The 20416-nt window shown below is 35.5% G+C and overlaps 5 protein-coding genes across 7 annotated transcripts; 3 read left to right on the forward strand and 2 right to left on the reverse strand.

Annotated features, from left to right (window-relative positions):
- The first annotated feature begins 786 nt into the window (after positions 1-786).
- Positions 787-1744, forward strand: LOC107458981 (50S ribosomal protein L10, chloroplastic). The gene has a single exon (XM_016077200.3). It carries the CDS (start codon positions 909-911, stop codon positions 1629-1631), a length of 723 nt encoding a protein of 240 aa, XP_015932686.1. The 5' UTR covers positions 787-908; the 3' UTR covers positions 1632-1744.
- Positions 1745-5634: 3890 nt separating this feature from the next.
- LOC107458971 (uncharacterized) lies at positions 5635-9748 on the reverse strand. Of its 2 annotated transcripts, XM_052257218.1 has the most exons (5): positions 8975-9745; positions 8861-8897; positions 8533-8769; positions 8369-8416; positions 5635-7137 (listed from the first exon to the last, which is right to left on the reverse strand). In XM_052257218.1, the coding sequence occupies exons 1-5, from the start codon at positions 9271-9273 to the stop codon at positions 6877-6879; spliced, it is 882 nt and encodes a 293-aa protein (XP_052113178.1). In that variant the 5' UTR covers positions 9274-9745; the 3' UTR covers positions 5635-6876. The 2 variants fall into 2 exon arrangements, with proteins under 2 accessions (XP_052113178.1, XP_020980468.1); XM_021124809.2 differs by lacking the exon at positions 8369-8416 and having other exon boundaries at positions 8975-9748.
- Positions 9749-13617: 3869 nt separating this feature from the next.
- LOC107458942 (uncharacterized) lies at positions 13618-16863 on the reverse strand. Of its 2 annotated transcripts, none has more exons than XM_016077159.3 (9): positions 16648-16863; positions 16480-16530; positions 16222-16243; positions 15654-15768; positions 15494-15526; positions 14903-15028; positions 14632-14738; positions 14458-14532; positions 13618-14222 (listed from the first exon to the last, which is right to left on the reverse strand). In XM_016077159.3, the coding sequence occupies exons 1-9, from the start codon at positions 16771-16773 to the stop codon at positions 13849-13851; spliced, it is 1029 nt and encodes a 342-aa protein (XP_015932645.1). In that variant the 5' UTR covers positions 16774-16863; the 3' UTR covers positions 13618-13848. The 2 variants fall into 2 exon arrangements, with proteins under 2 accessions (XP_015932645.1, XP_015932658.1); XM_016077172.3 differs by having other exon boundaries at positions 16023-16243.
- Positions 16864-16997: 134 nt separating this feature from the next.
- On the forward strand, positions 16998-18576 carry LOC107458921 (class V chitinase). The gene is made up of 3 exons (XM_021133041.1): positions 16998-17008; positions 17107-18173; positions 18270-18576. The coding sequence occupies exons 1-3, from the start codon at positions 16998-17000 to the stop codon at positions 18290-18292; spliced, it is 1101 nt and encodes a 366-aa protein (XP_020988700.1). The 3' UTR covers positions 18293-18576.
- A 252-nt stretch (positions 18577-18828) lies between these two features.
- Positions 18829-20344, forward strand: LOC107458912 (class V chitinase-like). The gene is given in 3 exon segments (XM_052254829.1): positions 18829-19436; positions 19439-20008; positions 20145-20344. Coding segments are annotated over 3 exon segments (1095 nt in total). The 5' UTR covers positions 18829-18934; the 3' UTR covers positions 20168-20344.
- Positions 20345-20416: the final 72 nt, after the last annotated feature.

The raw sequence follows: 20416 nt of genomic DNA on the forward strand, positions 1-20416 counted from the left end.
GGTGATGGTAATAATGAAGGAAATGAGGTGGTGGTGCCTTTGAATTGAGTGATGGTGGTAATTAGGGTTTAGGATGGTGGTGAAGAAGAATTTCGGTGGTGGCTTTGGAATTGGAAAAGTGGTGGCCATGGTGTGGAGTAAGTGGTGGTGGTGGAGTAATTTGGAAATTTCAAATAAATAATTTGGATTTGAATAGTTTTGTTAACAAAAATTTATATTTCATAGGTATAAATGATAATTTTCTTTTTCTATGAATAAATATGTTAGCGTTTTCAACTTTTGTGAGTACAAATGGTAGTTTATTCTTAAAATTCTATATTTATCCTTTTGATTTTAATAATTTTAATATATTATTATAATAGAAATTTATATTTAAATATTATATATATTACAAATAATATAAAATTTTTTTTTATTTTTTTTCATTCATTTTTTCTTAATCTAAACTATACACAAATAACTCTACTTTTTTATTTATTTTTTTCTTATTTTTTTTATTTTCTTTCTTTTTGTTTTCTTCTCTATATCGAAACAAAGCCTAACAGTAAATGTGACTGAAAATAAAAGTATTGATACATGAATGTCAAGGTATTAAAATGTGATTGAATAATGGTATTGGTATAAATAATTTATGAGAAAATTTTAGTGACTAGTAATTTTTAGTATTTTTTATTATTTATTTATTGTATCAAAATTTAATTTAAAATAAAATTACAAAAGGTTGCAATTTTGATTGGTGAAAATTACAAAATAAAAAGGACACCGTAGTATAGCCAAGCACCACAACTGAGAGTGAGACATTAGAAGTAACGATAAGATAAGAGAGCCTCCCAATTTTTCTTTTTCTTCCCCTTCTTCTTCTTCTTCTTCTTCTTCTTCTTCCTAATCTCCGTTATCAACACCACCCGATGGAAGCCACAGCCACCGCCGTAATGAGCTTTGCCCTTCCCTCCACCAATTCCAAGACACAAACTTGCCACCTCCTCACACGACCCATTAATCCATTCAGCCTTCCCCCATCCTCCAAAACCCATCTCCGCCTCCCCCGCCCCCACAACCACCGCCTACCCACCATAACCGCCGCCATTTCCCGCACCAAGAAGGAAGCCACCGTCGAAACCGTAAAACAGCAGCTCGAGAATTGCTACCTCCTCGCTGGCATCAACTATAAGGGATTCACCGTGAAGCAGTTCCAGGAGCTCCGAAAATCCCTCCCCGAAACCACGAAGCTCCTCGTCGCGAAGAACACGCTCGTGTACAAGGCGGTGGAGGGCACGCGCTGGGAGACCCTGAAACCCTGCATGAAGGGCATGAACGTGTGGCTCTTCGTCCACACGGAGGAGATCCCTGCTGCCATTAAACCCTACAGAGACTTCCAGAAAGAGAAGAAGCTCGAAGAGAACGATTTCACCGGTGGAGTCTTCGAAGGCAAGTTCTACGGCCCCGATGAGTTCAAAAAGCTTGAGACTTTGCCCACGCGCGCTGAGATTTATGCCAATTTATTGGGATCATTGAAGAGCCCCGCCTCTGCTCTCGTCAGCACTCTTCAGGCTCCGGCCAGGGACGTTGTAATGGTTCTCAAGGCCTATGTCAAGAAGCTCGAAGAAGAGGCTGGTGCCGCCCAATCATAGCATAGGTTAAAGTGTATGTTGATCTTGTTTTGATATTTGATTGTTTAATTGCATTTGAGTTTGAACGTGCTCTATTTATATATATAATATATATATGTAAATTGATTGGTTAATGTATTTTTTTGGTGAACAACTAAGAGAAAAAACAAAAGAGCAGAAAAAAAAAAAAGAAAAAAAATTAGCGTCTTAACAATAAGAGAGGACAAACCATCTCTGGTGGCTGGTGCCAAAGGTGAATCTCATCAGTTCTGCTATCTCCAGGTCCTATCTTTGCCAACTGATCTGCCACGACATTAGCTTCTCTCGGGATAAGCTCAAAACGAATATCCCAATCCCTTCTTAGCTTCAAGTCAAGATCAGTTGGAACTTACCAACCAGTCACTAGCTCAAAAGCTGCTGCGCAATCTGTCTCACAGACAACAAGCTTAAGACCCGCCTCCCAAGCCCAAGCCAAACCTTTCCATATACTCCACAACTCCATCTTGATGACACTAGATCCAAAGGAATTTCCTGAGCATCCCATTATCCATTGACTGGAGCTATCGCGAATTACCCACCCAAAACCAGCACAATCATCCCCCAAGTTCACACTCCCATCACAATTTAACTTCCAAGCACCAGGTTCTGGTGGAGACCAAGACAGAGGTTTTAATCCCTAGATGCAACACACTCGATTGTATTTTGATTAATGTATTTTGATTGTAATTGAATTAAGGATTCAGAAAGGGAAAATCTTTTGGAATGGATAAGATGTAGAATGATGCAAAGTTGGCCTTTTTAATTTTTAGGGCAGAGATAGTACAAAAAGATTTTCCTTTGAATGATGTAATTTCTCACTAGCTAATTGTTATTAGGTGCGAGAGAATGGTTCTTTTCCACCTATAAGAAGAGGAAGAACGAGAGTGTGGAGAAGGGGAGGCCGTTGCTATTCTTCTTGGCAAGCCGTATTTGTACCCAGATACTGATGAGTAGGTTGCTCCCTATTCCTTATCATCATAAATATCCTATGCTTCTTGATGAAGATGAGGAACAGTTAAAAGGATGGTCTTGAAAATGTGATTAAGAATTATGAGAAATGTGTGATATCATCAAATGGTAGTTTGGAACAAGGGATTGTGAAGAATGATGAGTCACGTTCAGCAGATGCTCGACTTAATGTCTCTAAGAAAGATGATCAAGAAATAGACGAGGAGAATTCGGCAGGCAGAATGCTTAATGATGATGAGGTTATAGGAGATGAAATTGACTATGGAATTGTGATGGAAGAAGAGTTGAGTGGGAAAAGTAATGGGGAGCAAGCAATGACAGTGGGAGACATGGATAGATAAGTAAATTTATAATTTACAAACGTTTTTTTAGACATTTAATGTTAATAGAGACAAAATTTAAAAAAAATATGATATAGGAATTTAATAATTGAAAATTGGGTAAAATTATAGGTAATTGCCCAGAACATTTGAACCTATACTTTTTTAGTTTTTACTTACAAAAGAGAATAAAGCAAATAGTTCAAACATTTCAAATCTGATTCAAACAATATCAAGGTATACTACTATTTTTGTTTTCTTTGTTTAACTTCTATCACATTTACCCATGGATTATTGTGAACCTTATTGATTGCTTCTTATGTTATCGTATTCTTGTTCTATTTTTTTGTTCATTGGTACTTTTTTTTTTTGGTTCCTTTGCCTCTCTCAAGATGTGCACTTTTTCCCTCATCTTCTAGATTCAAAGAAATTTTAAACAATGTTGTATCCTGTCCAGATGAAATTTTATTCATTGTTTTGAAATCCAATAATTTTTCTTATCTTTGACCTCATCATACACTTGATTGGGATTTTTGTTTTCTTTTGTTGTCTGGAGTTTTATCTAAAATTGGAATTTTTGGACACAATCATTCTTTCTCTTGTTTTCTTGAGTTTTATCTAAAATTTTGGAATTTTTATTTTAGTTTTCATATTTTTTGTTTAATAAATTTTTATTTTTTTTAGATTGTTTGTTACAAGCTCGACTCTAAAAGATGAGACAATTTATAAAAAAAACTAGTATCGGACACCAGTTTATTCTCTTTGGCATTGCCATCAAAGATAAATAAAACTACAATGACTAATTCACAAAACAACCAAAGTCTCACCTATCACTACCTGTTTCAAAGTATTTTAATATCAAAATGCCAACTAAATGAACCTCACTTACTGCAAACCGAAACACATAACATTGAGATGCCCACACCTACAGTAGCATTCATGTTCTCACTTCCTCTACCATGATCATGTCAATCGTGATGCCCATCCACCTTATAACATTACTATTTATTGTCACATTTCTTTTAAGGAGCTTTTTTCAGTGGGAAAAGTATTTTTTAGACCAAGTAATAAATGCAATTAACAAAAAATATAGGGATGATTCACAAATAATAAAAATTTACAAATAAATTTTCATTAATATGTGGGCCAAATTTAAATGTAGGGTTTCAATGGCCTCCCCAAAAAATCGTCGACCAAGAAGATCTTCGGCATGAAGAACTTGCATCGGTAAGTTAAAAAGAAAAACTTCAATTCTATTAGGTTAACTTGCAATCCAGCAATTGTAGAATCTCTCATATTAGGTTACCTGCTAATCACCACAATAATATTTCTTCAAAATGCTGTTTTAGGAACTTGGGCTCGGTCTTTCTATCCCTGTTCATGTGGTTCTTCATGACTGGATACATTACATGGTGTGTCTAGTAGCAGTCTTGCAAAAGTTCAGGAAAAAAGATTGAAATCAAAGCCATTTGAATATATTGAATTTTCTATATGCTGATTTGTGGGACGGTTCAATCAAATCAAACAAATTATATTTGAACTTGTATCAAAGTGTGCTGCAAAAAAATATACAAATTTGCAATTCCTGGAATGGCTCAATCAATCAAATCATATTTAAATCTGTGGCACATGCTCTTAAGAGAACAACCCCACTACAGTTAATGATTCTTTTGAAGGTGCTGAAATTGTAAAATAGTACAGTTTACCAGATCAATAAGTTAAGATATGCATTGTAGAGTTTAAATTAGCTTTGCTTCAGTGAGTGGTAATAATGACCATCTTATCAATTCAATGAAAATTATCTTGATGAAAGCTTTTGGTGCATGTCATCAGCAAGAGCTTGTCTCAAGCTCTCCCCAAAGAAGTACAATGACTTCTCACTGTCCATCACCCTCGGCTGCTGTGATCCCTCCATTCTCATCCGGCTCCTTCCACAGCTCTGGTTCTGGCTCCCTCGCAATCTGGCACAGGTTATACAGCATGCAGCAGGCCATGATAGTCTGCAGAGCGTGATAAATCCCGACATTCAAATCCTGCAAGATTCTCCACCTCTCTTTCGGCAACCCAATGGCCTCCCGTTCATAAGCATTCCATCGAACAGGTTATAATGACCTCCCGTTCATAAGCATTCCATCGAACAGGTTATGTGCAGCCGTCCCCATTCCATTCGGCGAAAACGGCGTCAAAAGAAATAGCAACAAAGGGAAACACCAGTCCCCAACAAAGTGAGGCCTCACCTTCATTTTCATCTCCATCTTCATCTTCCCTACAAAGCCACCACTCTCTCTCTCACGGAACCAGTCATTATGCCATTGGTCTAACCAGACCACAATATACCGGTTCATAATTAGAGTAAGTATTGGGCACATGTAATATTATAGAAAACTTATATCTAGAGTTAATCTGAGCCACACGTTTGGAATATTTTTACTTGGTTCATCAAGGTCTAGAAGATACTTTCCCCACCTTAGACATTCCCTTCTTTTAAATTGGATAGCCACATTTTGAAACATGGTGAATACTATGGTACCTAAAAGATGTTGCCTATTTACTAAAAAAGGTTAAAAAATAATATTTAATTTAAAATATATAACAATAAATAATTTTTAAAAAATTAAAACTTATTACAAAAAGTAAGTTAGGCAAAATTTAGACACCAATTCATAAGCACCATATAATTGGCCTTGAAACATATGCTTTGCGCTTCCAGCTTTATTCAAACCTCTACTCCCCTTTGTGTTCTCGCTTTCATTGATCCATTCCACTATTCTTACAACTTGTGGCGAATTCCAGCTCCTCCTATTAGTATTGTTGCACTGCTTGAAATCTCGTTGACTAGAACTCCCATAAAACCCACTACGTGTTCTTCCTTATCCGATAGATAACCACTCAAACTTGTTTTCATTCTGGTCTAATCCGTTGCTCTTCTTTTTGTGAACTAATCTTCTTCTCTTTGTTCATTCATTTGTTCTCTTTTTTCATTGAACCACCAAGGCTTGACTTGTTCCCAAGTGCACCGTTCTGTTAATGTGTTTTGATCGTAATTGAATCAATGATTCAGAAAGGGAAAATCTTTTGGAATGGATAAGATGGAGAATGATGCAAAGTTGGCCTTTTTAATTTAGGGCAGAGATGGTGCTAAAAGATTTCCCTTGAATGATGCAATTTTTCACCAACTAATTGTTATCAGGTGCTGAGAGTATGATACCGGTTCTTTTCCACATTGATCTATGTTCTGTCATGTAATCATAATCATTCATTTGTTAGTTCAGGACTTTTATTAGATAGGGCACTCATTCATTTGACCATGTTCAGGACTTTTAATAGGTTACCTTCTACAATAATTCTTCTATCTCATCTATGAATTGATGCATAAAAGCTGTCCAGATTACTCATTCCTTTGAATTTTTGGTTAAACCATACAATGCTAATAAATTTGAACTTAAATCACAGCTTTCAGTGTTTTTAGACTATGTCCCAAGTTGGTTAAGTAACCATGCATTTTAAGACATGCCTATCATATAAAATGTAATTACATAACAAACCAGTGAGATTAGCCTAAAGATGAGGGAGAAGACATGTTTTTCGGAGAATGATGATGACCTATACATAACTTTTTAACCAAAATCAAAAGTTTAAATTATATTAACCAAGCAAACAGTTCTCCACCTAAATATGGTAACAGGATTTGGATCTAAAGACATGACATCATTTTTTTGGATTTAAATCTAATCAATCAATTGATTATCTGCATAATAGTGAATCAAAGTAGCACAGCAAAGTACTACTGTCATTCTGTTCAACAACCAATTAAACCTTGGCTGTGATTCCCTGCATGCAAAAACCTCATAAAACATCAACCTATTTTTTACCAAATCTTAAGCATTTGTTATGTCTGGATTCGGTAATACTAGGATTTTGAGTGAGTTGTTTGTTTCCTATTTTTTACCAAATCTTAAGCATTTGTTATGTCTGGATTCGGTAATACTAGGATTTTGAGTGAGTTGTTTGTTTGTCTGCTTTGTGAGTGAGAGTTTCTCCATTGCATTTAGGAACTTGCGCAAATACTTTATGTACTCTGGGAATGTTTCAAGGTTGCAATGGCCTCCACCCTTAACCCATAAGGGGTCATATTTTTCTTTGGATAGTTCCCACAACCTTTTTCCATGAGACCAATCAACAATGTCGTCATTCGTTCCCTGCACGTAATCCATTACCACACAAAAAATTATTAGTGGTACAAGGTGTTGATTTATTTCGTTAAGAGACTACATATACCATGAAGAAAAATATCTATGTTACTATGTCAGCTTTATGGAGTATTGAATTAATGAACAATCACACAAGGAAACACAACAAAACATATCTAATCTCCCATAGTCACATGGGGAAGGCTTCTACAAGTGCATCTGCTCTACTCTCCTTATTGAGGCTTCTTCCTCACATGCTTGAACTATGTATGCTAAGGCAATATTCTACTTTCTTCCACAATAGGACAAAAGCACAAAGTGCTAGCAACTCCAATATGAGTAGGCCATACTAACTAAAGTAACAATACCCCTAAAAAGTATGATGGGAGAAGCATCTGGAAAAGGAATGTATCAAAAGCACGTGTCTAAATGTACAGAGTTTCAATTTGATGACAGATATTATCTATTTTACCACTCCCTTCTATATTATGATACAATAGAAGTATGACTATCAACCTTCAAATTAAACACGCATGATACTGGATAACATATACATGTTTTATATGTGGTACTGTATATTGCCATCGTAAATTCACCAATGAATGTAAACTTTGAGTAGTACTTATATAGTCAAACTCTTTGAAAACATGATAATTTCAAATAATATTAATTGATATCTCCAGTTTCTGATATTTCAATTTCACCCTAGAACCGACGGCACATTGTTTTTACTTGCAGCAGTAATTCATCTTGGGTCTTATAATTTATGAAAGTGACGATATTGAGTCAAAATTTTACCATCTTGGTAAAATAATCTAAAGGACATTTTGCAGAACAACCAAAAGCAAAAGAGAAGTACAACTTCGATACAAGCACCAAGAAAGCTTTGGAAAAGTAGAAAAGTTAAAGTCCAACCAAATCAGCTGAAACTTGAAAGGAAAAGTCTAATATGGTTAAGGATCATTGATTTGCTTTGTGGGACATTTGCAATCAAATCAAGCCTTCAGTTTAATTAATTAACATTCGCATCATCCGTTTTTACAAATCAATCTAAATAATTCCCAGAATCCACCCCTCCCCACCTTTTATTATTTAGGCCTAACAAAGCCTCTATACGAAGAAACCGTTGTCAGAGCTAGCAACAAATAAAAGCATCACGAAAGAAGGTGATTGTGAAGTTTAAGCAAAGAAAGAGACATAATTGCAGAAACGTAAATAGAAAGGGATACACTATACTCACATGTATAACAAACACTGGACAATTGACATGCCGTATTTTGTCTATATTCTGAAATGATGAAAAGAGATTATTTTGTGAATACAGAAATGAACACACAGGTGAATAGTATGAGAGCAATTAATTAACAATCATGAAAGAAGAAGAACATAAACAGAGAAACTTACTTTGAAAATGTCAAACCAAAATGTCATCTTGACAGGGTAGAGGACCCTTATCCCAGAAAGAATGGCACTGTGAAGGACAACACCTCTCAACTTGTGTAGCTTTGAAGCCAAGTGCAGTGTGGGTCCACTCCCCACAGATTGACCGTACAGAATCAACTCTTCTTGCTTAATCCCATACTCGTTCTTCAAACAACTATATACAGCTTCTATGTCGTAATATGTGTTGAACTCAGATGGCTGTCACAGTAATAGTTTCGAATAAAATCAAATATTTAAGAATACAAAAGGAAATGAATGAATGAATGAATGCAGTTTGACTTTGACTTACCTTACCTGTAGATGCTCCATAACCGGAATAGTCATAACTGCAAACACGTAGAAGGCAGTTAGAAAAAGGAACGGAAACAGGGAAGAAAGGAAAAGAAAAGAAATAGAAACGTGCCTCATGATATTGACACGGAGGTGAGCTCTGAGCTCAATGAAAAGGTCGTGCATCTGGCCCAAGTCAGCGGCATTGCCATGGGAGTAGAGGAAGGTGAACCTGGCGAATGGATGTTTCCAGAAGGTGGCGACTATCTTGTTGCCGGCCTTGGTGTCGAGCAAGTGGACGTCGACGTTCTTGTCAGCGGTGAGACCGGAGAACACCACGGTGCCGTCGTCGTCCCTGTAGACGTCGTAAGTGGGGGGCTCTGGCGGGAAGAAGGCAAATTTAGCCGCCACAGTGCCCGTCACATTCCCCATTAATCACTCACATGAAAGAAAGAGAGGTGTGTGTAGTAAGAAAGAAGAAAGGTCTTGGAACTTGTTAGTGTGTGTGAGAGATGGATATAGATCCGACCTAAGCGCCTGAGCTGGAACTACCAACAACTACTTCTGCTTCCTACACATAACATCATCTTTCTCTCTCTCTCTCTCCCCTTCATTCATTTACGTTAATTAATTCATTCATATTCAGATTATACTAATTAATAACCTAGTTTAAGGTTTCTTATTCTTTCATTCATGCTTGCTTTATGTTCATTCGGGATTTAATTTGGAAAAAATCAATGTATTTAATTTCGAATTCTAGATTTAACTACACGTGGTTTTGATAAAAGAGAAAAGCTGGGTGGGGTGTTGAGTTTCTGCGTGTCTACCCTTTGGTTTTGTGGGGTTACTGTAATGAAAAGTCAAACTTACCCTTCTTCATTGATTATGGCTTGATATGGATTTTCATGCCCCCAAGGTGCAGAGGGGCATATTTAATATTTATTGTCCCCTTGAGATAGCTACCAGCGGGAAAATCAATCCTTTCACCAAAATAGATAAGGATAAGACTCAAGTTAACGACATTTTATTCGTAAGCCAGAAGTACAATTCAATGTATAATGCATAAATTTAAATGAAAATATATAAGCATAAAATGATATTCCATGTTATTCATTTTCACATGCTCATTTTTGTAATTCTTTTGACTATATTTGGGAATTTATTGGGGTCAAAAAATGCACATTTCTAAATACTAAAGGCTTGTGGGGGCGATATGGACAATTGACTTAAATAAATTAGCTAATACTCCAGCGGATCATACAAAAACCAAGGGACTGTGGATAAGAGGAACGACAACAAAAGAAAGAACGAGAAAAGAGGATTTGAGACGATGGACGGCTAAGATTTGGTCAAATGGAGTAGCGGATCTTCTAAGAGAGGTCAAAGGTGGCAGGGGCAGTCAAGATTGTCAGAGTCAGACATTCCTTGTTCACCTTTTCTTTTCTTTTCTTTCATCAAATCTGATGAAATTATTTGAACACTCGATTTTTTTATATGGTACATCAAAGTATGGTATATTAGCGAAGGAATCAAAACTACGTAAATTATTTTTGATACTGTGGTGGAAATGGTGTGTTTTAGAATTATAAATAATAAGGGTGTTATTTTTAAATGTAAAATTTTTTATTTAAAATGTGAAAATTAGATTCTCTGAATTGTTTAAAAATAAAATTCGGACCATCCGATTTATAAAAAACAAAAAGTCGAATCTTTCGATTTATAAATTTAAAAAAAAATTATAACAAATAAATCGGACTCTCTAATTTAATATTTAAAAAATTTTAAAAATTAAATTACAAAGTAATCGATAGGTCTAATTACTGATTCACATATCAAAATAAAATACATGCACACATCAACAGAATTGAATTACATACATTTATTTTCCATAATAAAAATTTTTAACCTCAAAATTATATGAATATTTAACTACCCAAAAGGAAAAAAAAAAAGAAGAAGAAAACTATTATTTTTTAAATATATTGAGGGGAGTTGATTCTATTTTAATAGGAAACATATTAAAATTTTGAGTTTAAATTGAATGTTTTATTTGTCAAATCAAAGTATTTATAAGTGAATGAAAAATACATTTTACTAAACTTATGCTCGTAAGAATATATTTTAAAAGCATTACAAAAAAATATTTTATTAAAAAATATTAAAAGATATATTGTTAATTCTTATATATTTTAAAAATATGTCTTTAGATAAATTCAGGAAAATTTTGTCATCTTGCATAATAGTACAAAAAAATACTCCTCTACCACTTTTTATATAAAATTTATACTTTAATATTATTAACGGTGATTTAAGGGTAAAGTTAATAAAATTATTATTTTTTAAATATAAAAAAATTTTACCTTTTATTATTGATAACTACCTGTTTGGGTGATGACTTCTTAAAAACTGGTACTAAGTTTTACACTTATATATTTGGTATACTTCACTTAATTATGCTATTTATGCATTAACGAATGGAGGACTGAAAATAATTTAGTCAACATAAAGTAACTTTTTTTTTAATAAAGAACGATACAATTTAATCATCTCTTATTTTTGCGTTAACACTGTGAAAGAGATAATATCATTATTTAATGATATACCAAATTTCACATTAAGAGGTAAAAAAAAAAGATCAGAGGAGTAATTATTTCAAATGCTGCTAATATATACTATAAGTTTTAACAACGTTTCAATGGTAAAAACATTCAAAGCGTGGAAAAGTGCCCTGTCAACCTCAACATTTGAAAGCTCAATGGTTTACCAAACAATGGTACTTGATTAGTTGATTTTTCTGCTTTGTGAATAGATAATTGATCATATTATTGTTTATGATGGCCCTATTATCCTCAACATGATTACCAAGCTTATCCCTTTTATGGCAACTTGCTATAATGTTCATAATAAACTTGCTTTGACATAATTAGCAAGTTACTCCTTCGGTTGATCATGACTCATGACTAATTGTTGGATAATATAACACTGTCATTTTTTTATATGGCATAACACTAAAAATAATTGAGATAAAATGATTGATTTTCTGTCAATGATTATCTAACTATATTTGTTAGTCTTAAATGGTCACAAATATATGCATGACCAACATTTCTCTTCCTTTTATCTCCACTCATTATTCATTTAATGATTTCTTATATAAACTCATAGTTTTATAGGCCATTCCCTACATTCGATGGCACTCGATAGTGACAATGAGATAAGGGATAATCTTCCTACAATGATAAGGGAAAACGAAGCAATCAACTAATTTTGACGAAGCAAATCGAAGTATCTAGTTTAGTCGGCAATTTGTCTCGGTATATATACATAATGGAGATAAAAAAAAATAATATATACAACTTTTAAAAAAATATATTATAAATAATTCATAAAAAAACATTATCTTTGTTATTTTTAAATCTTAAGATATCTTAACTGAATTATAAATATTTTATTTTTATTATTTTTATACATCTTCAATAAAAGAATAAATAAAGAGACACGTTAATATCTATTAATGTACTGGTATATATAATTGTAGATAGGCCAAAATGTTGGCTTTATGGTAGGAAAGCTAGATAGGAGGGTGACTGAGAAATTTAATTGACTAATCTTTAATAGGAGGGGCCTAGAGCATAGAAAAGTAGGAATCCTAATAAATGAAGGTATAATGTTAATGTTCTATCAAATATTTTGAATGAATGAGAGTCCTTCACTTGGAGTATGCTAATTGCTCAACACCCTCTTCTCTACCAAAGATGTAAGGACACTTGGACAGTAAAGTAAGGCCAGCAGAGTGGGGGCAATTGCTGTCACATTCACTATACAATTATAAAATGATGCTCCAAATTTATATAATAAAGTCATTAACAAATTTTTGGCAATGTCAATGGTTGCACCAAGGAAAGTGATTAGTGTTTAAGTTTTCTTTTCACACTTTTTCCCCCTCTCCCTGTTATACAATGCTGTAAAGGGAACTAGACGAGTCAAAAAAAGTTCCATAGACTGCTTGGAATTCGGTGCACCAAACCAGACCTTAGAAAGCAAGATAGAAACGACACTGCAAAAATAATACTAGTAGACACTTTTACAGAATGACAATGCTTTAGAATGGAATATAATGGAGATGCTATGCTATTGCTGTGTATGACAGGCTAGTGTTGACAAAAAGAAAGGAATGATTAAAATAAGGCAGTAAATGGTATTAGTTTAAATGTGTCAATCACTAATTTGCATGGTTAATTCAAGAAGTCTAGAGAATGGGACATTACTTTCAAGCTTCAAGTGAGTAACACATTTTTCTATAGAAAAATAAAAGAGAAAGATGAAATTTTCCCAGTATCAAATCAATAAAAAGGTTGGTCAACCTTCAGCTCACAGCACTCTTTACCCCTTTACCTTGGGGACCTAATAAATAAAGTCATGGGAAGCATTTTATTTCATGACCAAATGGGATCCCAAACCCCTTAGCCAAAGCCACTGAAAATGTCATTGGGTCCAGAGAAAAAAGCAAACTGGAAAATGATCTATTCCAGTACCAGGCCTATCATCAACCCCAGAATCCATGTACAGTAGTACTTTGTTGCAAAAGAAAGTGAAATTTGGCCAACAAAATGGCATCACATGACATGAGACAGGACCAGGTTAAAAAATAATGTGCACCATGGCGGCATATGGAACAACCTGGATAATCCAATAGACCCACATACATCATTCAACATGTAATTTAACCAAATTTGTATCACTAACCAAAACATATGGGTATCCTCTATCTGCAAGTAACACATTAAAGACAGAGAGCCTGCATATTTGGATTACCACATAAATGAAAAGGTACCAATACAAGTATAATAATTATAAAGCACCATATAGATGAGAATTATTATCAAGACATGTCAATTCTACACCGTGGTGTCAACATTAAATACCATGTGTTTGTGTATGAATCAAGTATGATATGATGTGACTTAAGCAAAGGACCTAAAATGTGGAGGATGAGGAATGATGTTCCTAACTCCCTTCGAATAATATATGCTCTTCTTCTAAAGTGGTCCTGTCTTTGACAACCGAGACCCAACTCTCTATTATCTTCACAACTCTTCCTTCTGAAATCACAACCAAAGTAAAGACTCTTGTTGTACCACCAGCCTCTGGTGGTGAGTTAAGGGAACTTTGATCATCCGAGTTCCCCTTGACTTCGTCTAGCGACGTTTTGACTCTAGGAACTATGGCCCCATTCAAATATATGGTGTTGTCAGTGCCGGCTACAACCATTTTCCTAAAGCCTTTGCCATATGCCAGCTCTTTGTGCATGTGGCCAAACACAACCAATGGAATAGAGACTTGATTGTTCTCCTTTATCATGGATATTGCTTGTGCTAGATCTGTTATACAATAAACTAAGTCAAAACAATATCTCATTTCTCGTGGCATGCATTGTGTCTCTTACATCATATTCACAGTTTGCATTTTAATAATCAAGGCATAGCCACCAAAATTTAAAAGGGCCTTGATAGAAACGAAAGACAATCTAGACTTGATAGCTAACTTGATTCTGACTGCCCAAACACACAATAGGGGATGCCTTTAATTACAACCTAGCTCGAACTTATGTTTTACCTGGGTCACCATGATCACCATTACCCTTAAATTCCCAATCTTTGCCGCATATATCATTCACAGCAGAACCAAGGCCTACAAAAAAAATAAAAAAAAATCAATCTTTATATACCCCAAACTAGCAAGCACCTTTGGAGTTGATATTATTATATTAAAGTTGGCAAGCTATTGCACCTGTAGGTCCATTATGTGCTAGTAATATAAGAAAATGATCCTCTGGTGTGCCATGAGCAGCTTTATGGATTCTCCTAGCACTTCCATCCATGTCTTTAATTCCATATCTAAGAGAAAGCTTAAATTTGATGAGTTGATTTTGAGCAATAATGGGGACTCCAGTAATTATAGAACTTTTCACATAACATAGATCCACTACTTGACAAGGCACAATAGACCATATGACTTTTGAGGCTTTTGAAAATCAAATTGCTTTTGGTACAATACACACCTTGCAGCCAGGAGCTTTTTGGGGAACAAAGCTTTACCCCCACAAGAAAATGGCCGTCCACCAACAACACTCACTTTTATCATGGGAAAGTCTAAACGTTGATAGGCCACATGCTCCTCGCCAAGGCTGAGTTTTACAATAATAGATTCAGCAATCAACAAATTGATTAAGGAACACTATGGAAAATGCAAATTATTATTGTGATCTATGAAGGAAACTAGCCATGAAAGGTTTTTTTTTTTTTTCGTTTTTAATAAAAAATGGAAAAGGTGCTAAGTATTCTTGTTCCACCACAGTAATTGTAACTTCTAATGGGAAGTTTCATGCCCAGGGAGAAACTAGACATCAGTGTCTTAAAATATCTTTTGAACCTTCTAATGGACCAGGAAAAATGGTCCATCATGTCACTACTATTTTATCTTTTGATAACAGGATAATTCTTTAGCCACCCATGGCATTGTAAAATGCATTTCAGCAACAGATTGCATCAACAAGAATATACTTATAAGGTAAATATGCACAGCATAACACTAACAGCTGGAAGGGGGAAAAGAATATCCCAGAATAAATATATTCCTTGTAGACTCTTACCATTCTAGCTGAAGCTGCACATTATCCTTCTCACTGGCATGTAAATTGAAGTGTTAGTTCAAAATAGAACTAGATTCACCACATGAACCTCTCCAGAAAGTAAATTTATCTGGACAGAAATAGATTCACAACAACTTTATGACAAACATGTCAATTTTACCTTCCAGAAAATTGCTTAGTAAACCAGGAATCATGGTTTCCCAGTATAACTGCTTTAGGAAATTCAAGATTGGCTACACTCTGAACAACTTCAACATTTTCATCACCAAAATCACCTAATAAAAATCAATACAGGAGGACAATCAAAAGAAGAAAGAAACAATAAGAATGCGGTAGCTCACATAATAAAAAAATCATAGTTAACCTTAACAGTTACATAATGAAGATAAATTAACTGGACATAAACACAACATGAAGTGACATGATGATTTATTCAAGGGTCTGACTATTAGTGTAAGTCATAGTACTGGAATACTCCTCAGTTATCTAAATGCAGAATTTTCACAGGTTACACCATCTTTATATGTACCAATTAGTCCATGATGAAGTAGTGGCTGCATGAGACTAACACCTAGTGGGGTAAGGGGAAGGTGGATTATGTATATAGCCTTATCCTTGCAGCTTGTGCCTTTCTAGGTCTCAGTCTCTTGAACAATGGCACCAAAATGCATTTAGGAAACTCATCACAGTGCTTTAGGTTGTTGATCAGCTGAAACAAAAAAACTTGCCTGTAAACAGCACCAAATCTGGCTGCACTTCGATATAAGTCTAAATTAGATTGATAGATAAATAGATGGGATTTACATCTAATGCTTGTTAAATAAATTGATATGAAAATTTAAAAGTATTTATTTATTTTTTTGTTTTACATGAAAAAAGATAGGAATTTGAGAATCCCTGTATTAGTACTTTATATATATATGCAAAAGGCAAAAGTTTTTCTGATCAACATGAACAAAATTAGAAAGAGGAAACAACAATAGTACCTGCAAAAACTCAAGAGCCTTAGAATCTTCTTCTAAGTTCCAGCAATCATGCTTAAGAAAAACACGAAGAGCATTACTTGTAGAATTGTTGTAAAAATAGCAAGTTTTTTCGAGTAATGGAGAAAAATAGAAGCTGAGTTCGTAAATAGGAAGAGAAAGAGAGTTTACCACATCGCCGACGACGGCAATACGAACAGTGGATGCGGCCATTGAAGAGCGTGAAGAGTTGTTCCTGCAGCTCAAACTGAAGCTGGAAGATGAAATGGTTAGCGCGTGAAAAGACGCGCCAAACATAGGTGCGGCGGAAAACCTTTGCTCTATCTTCACGCGCTCACCTTACTCTTTGGACTTTGGAACCTGACACGTTATCACAACATGGAAGTTGACTTTCTTTTATTTCTTTCCTTTTTCTTTAAAAAAAAAAGTACCTTTTAAATTAAAAGATCCAAAAAAAAACTAGTGTTTCTTACTTGAACGGCAACATTTTTGAGAAAAATGTGAAAGTGCTAAGTGTTTGGATGTCTAGATTGTTTGAAATTTCCAATTCATTCACTTGGTATACATAACTTGAAGAGATCAATTAGCTTATGACGAATGAAAATCAAGTCAAACTCATGGAAACTAAAGATACATTGAAATATTTGATATATATATATATATATATATATATTCAAATGCAGAAGCTGCAGTGAAAGGAGGATATTGGTATTATGACAGTGGCCTTGATCCTTCAGACATTGATTCCTCTTACTTCACACATCTCTTCTGCGCTTTTGCACAATTAGATTCCACCACCAACCACCTCACTTTACCTTCAACCGCATTCTCAACCTTCACACAAACCGTTTTGCAGAACAACCCTTCACTCAAGACCCTTCTCTCCATAGGAGGAGGTGGTAATGGCTCTGCTCCTTTTTCTACAATGGCTAACAATAGCACTTCCCGAAAAGCCTTCATAGATTCTTCAATTCAAGTAGCAAGATCAAACAAATTCCATGGCCTTGATCTTGATTGGGAGTATCCCAGTTCAGACACAGACAAGACCAACCTCGGCCTCCTCCTCAACGAGTGGCGCGCCGCCATTGCTCAAGAAGCTAGCTCCTCTGGCAATACACCATTGCTCTTATCTGCTGCGGTTGCCGGTTCTAACCAGATTACAAATTTACAATACTACCCTGCTGAAGAAATTGCAAGCAACATGGACTGGGTCAACGTGATGGTGTATGATCTTTTTGTTCCAGATGGGGCTGGTTCTACACAGCCACCAGCACCATTGTACAATCCAACAGGACTATTCAGTGGAGATCAAGGAATCAATGGTTCATGGATCAATCAGCTTGGTGTTCCACCCAACAAACTAGCAATTGGGTTACCCTTTTATGGTTATGCATGGACTTTGGTGGATGCTAATGCTCATGGATTGTTTGCTGGTGCTAATGGTGCCGGTTCAATTCCTTCTGGAGGTTCAATTCCTGTGTATAGGGATATCAGGAGTTTCATAAATAATGGGGCACAAACTGTGTATAACTCAACTTATGTGACAAATTATTGTTATTCTGGAACTACTTGGGTTGGTTATGATGATACTCAGAGTGTATCTGCTAAGGTTAGTTATGCCAAGGAAAGAGGATTGATTGGATATTTTGCATGGCAAATTGGTGGAGACGATAATAACTGGACACTTTCCAAAACTGGTGAGTCCTATATGAATTTGTTTTATGTCATGCTTTACAATATATGTTCAACGATTTTATGTTATTTAATATTTTGAAATTCTGACAATAATGCAGCTTCGGATGCTTGGGGATCTTAAGGAGGAAGGTCCGGACACAGTTCACAGAGTGATATATGATGTACAATGTATGAAATAACTAATAAGCACCTTGATTTCATTGCCATGTCTTATGTATGTTAAGTATTTTCTTTTACAACAGCACTAGGTATTGAAATTAAAGTAGAAGCCAGGTATATTTGTTCTACAATTGTAAACTGATAGTTTATCAGTTCTGTGTACTAGTCCTATCCTACAAATCGTTTTCCCATTGAAGCAATGAAATTGGACCAACGCTGCAACGCATAGTTATATAATTTAAACCACACTAAGATGTTTACTAAGTTGTATTATTATTATTATAGTGGTTGGTGTGGTAAGCAAGAATGACATTGGTAGCGGTCCATTTACTTCACGAGAAAATAATAAGATAATATGAAGCGAACGTGATTCAAGGTTATTAGGCTGCGTATTTCTGTAACACAAGAAACGAGTCAAATAATTATGGCGGTAGGTACAAGTAATTTGCTTATTTATTATGTTAATGCTAAAATATAATGACAAACATTACACAGATATGCAATTCAGATTTCTAAATTCATTCATTCATTCCATCATTTTAGCATAAACAATGATGGGTCAAACAACGTCTTAACTCCAACATTCACACACAAAAACACAACAATGGCCATCAATTTCAAAACGCTTTCACTTGCAATATTCACAATCCTTGTTCTCAATGCAGAAGCTGCAGTCAAAGGAGGGTACTGGTACTACGACAGTGGCCTTGTTCCTTCAGCCATTGATTCCTCTTACTTCACACATCTCTTCTGCGCTTTTGCCAAACTAAATCCCAACACCAACAAGATCACGTTACCTTCATCCACCTTCTCAACCTTCACACAAACTGTACAGAAAAAGAACCCTTCCGTGAAGACCCTTCTCTCCATAGGAGGAGGTGGTGAAGGTTCTGCTCCTTTTCCTACAATGGCTAACAGTAGCGCTTCCCGCAAGATATTCATAGATTCTTCAATTCAAGTAGCAAGATCAAACAACTTCCATGGCCTTGATCTTGATTGGGAGTACCCCAGTTCAGAAAAAGAAAAGACCAACTTCGGCTTACTCCTCAGTGAATGGAGAACCGCCATTACCCAAGAATCCAGAACCTCAGGGAAGATACCATTGCTGTATCAGCTGCAGTTGCTGGCTCTGATCAGATATCACCGCTGAAATATTACAACGGTGAAGCTATCTCGAAGAACTTGGACTGGGTCAACGTTATGGTCTATGATCTCTTCATTCCAAGTGGGTTCAAAACAACGATGAGGCCACCGGCGCCGTTGTACAATCCGGGAGGACAGTTCAGCGGAGATCAAGGAATAACGGCGTGGATGAATCAAGTTGGAGTTGGCGCTAAGAAACTTGCAATAGGGTTGCCGTTTTATGGGTATGCATGGAAGTTGGTGAATGCTAATAACCATGGGTTGTTTGCGGCGGCTAATGGCGGCGGTTCTACTCCTTCTGGAGATGGGACTCCTCTATATAGTGATATAAGGAGTTTCATAAAGAATCAGGGGGCAAAGAGTGTGTATAATTCAACTTATGTCACAAATTATTGTTACTCTGGAACTACTTGGGTTGGTTATGATGATACTCAAAGTGTGTTTGCTAAGGTTAATTATGCCAAGGGAAGAGGATTGCTTGGCTATTTTGCTTGGCAGATTGGTGGAGATGACAGTTGGACACTTTCTAAAGCGGGTTAGTGCTCTGCATTTCTTTTAATCAGGGTGTTTAGTTATAGTCTTGTGTTGATTAAAATGTAGTTAAACTAGTTGGTTGTTATTTTTATATTTTAACACTCTTATTAAAAGATAACCTTTTTGGTACGGTGCAGCTTCTAATGCTTGGGGATCTTAAGGATGAAGGGCAAGGCTCAGTTCTGAGAGTGATACAATAAACATGAAATAATAATGTTCTCTATCTACTTGTGTTCCACATTAAATATAGCATGTATTTTCTCTTTGAGTTGCACTAGAGATTGGAAGTTAAAGTTGTCCCTATATCAAACTTTATCAATAATACAAATCAGGGATATCTGCAGTGTTAAAGGATTATTGAACATATGGTAATAGTATAGTCAAATTGGGTGAAGTACTAAATTTTCAA

Source organism: Arachis duranensis, chromosome 1, assembly GCF_000817695.3.
Source record: "Arachis duranensis cultivar V14167 chromosome 1, aradu.V14167.gnm2.J7QH, whole genome shotgun sequence".
NCBI lineage: Eukaryota > Viridiplantae > Streptophyta > Magnoliopsida > Fabales > Fabaceae > Arachis > Arachis duranensis.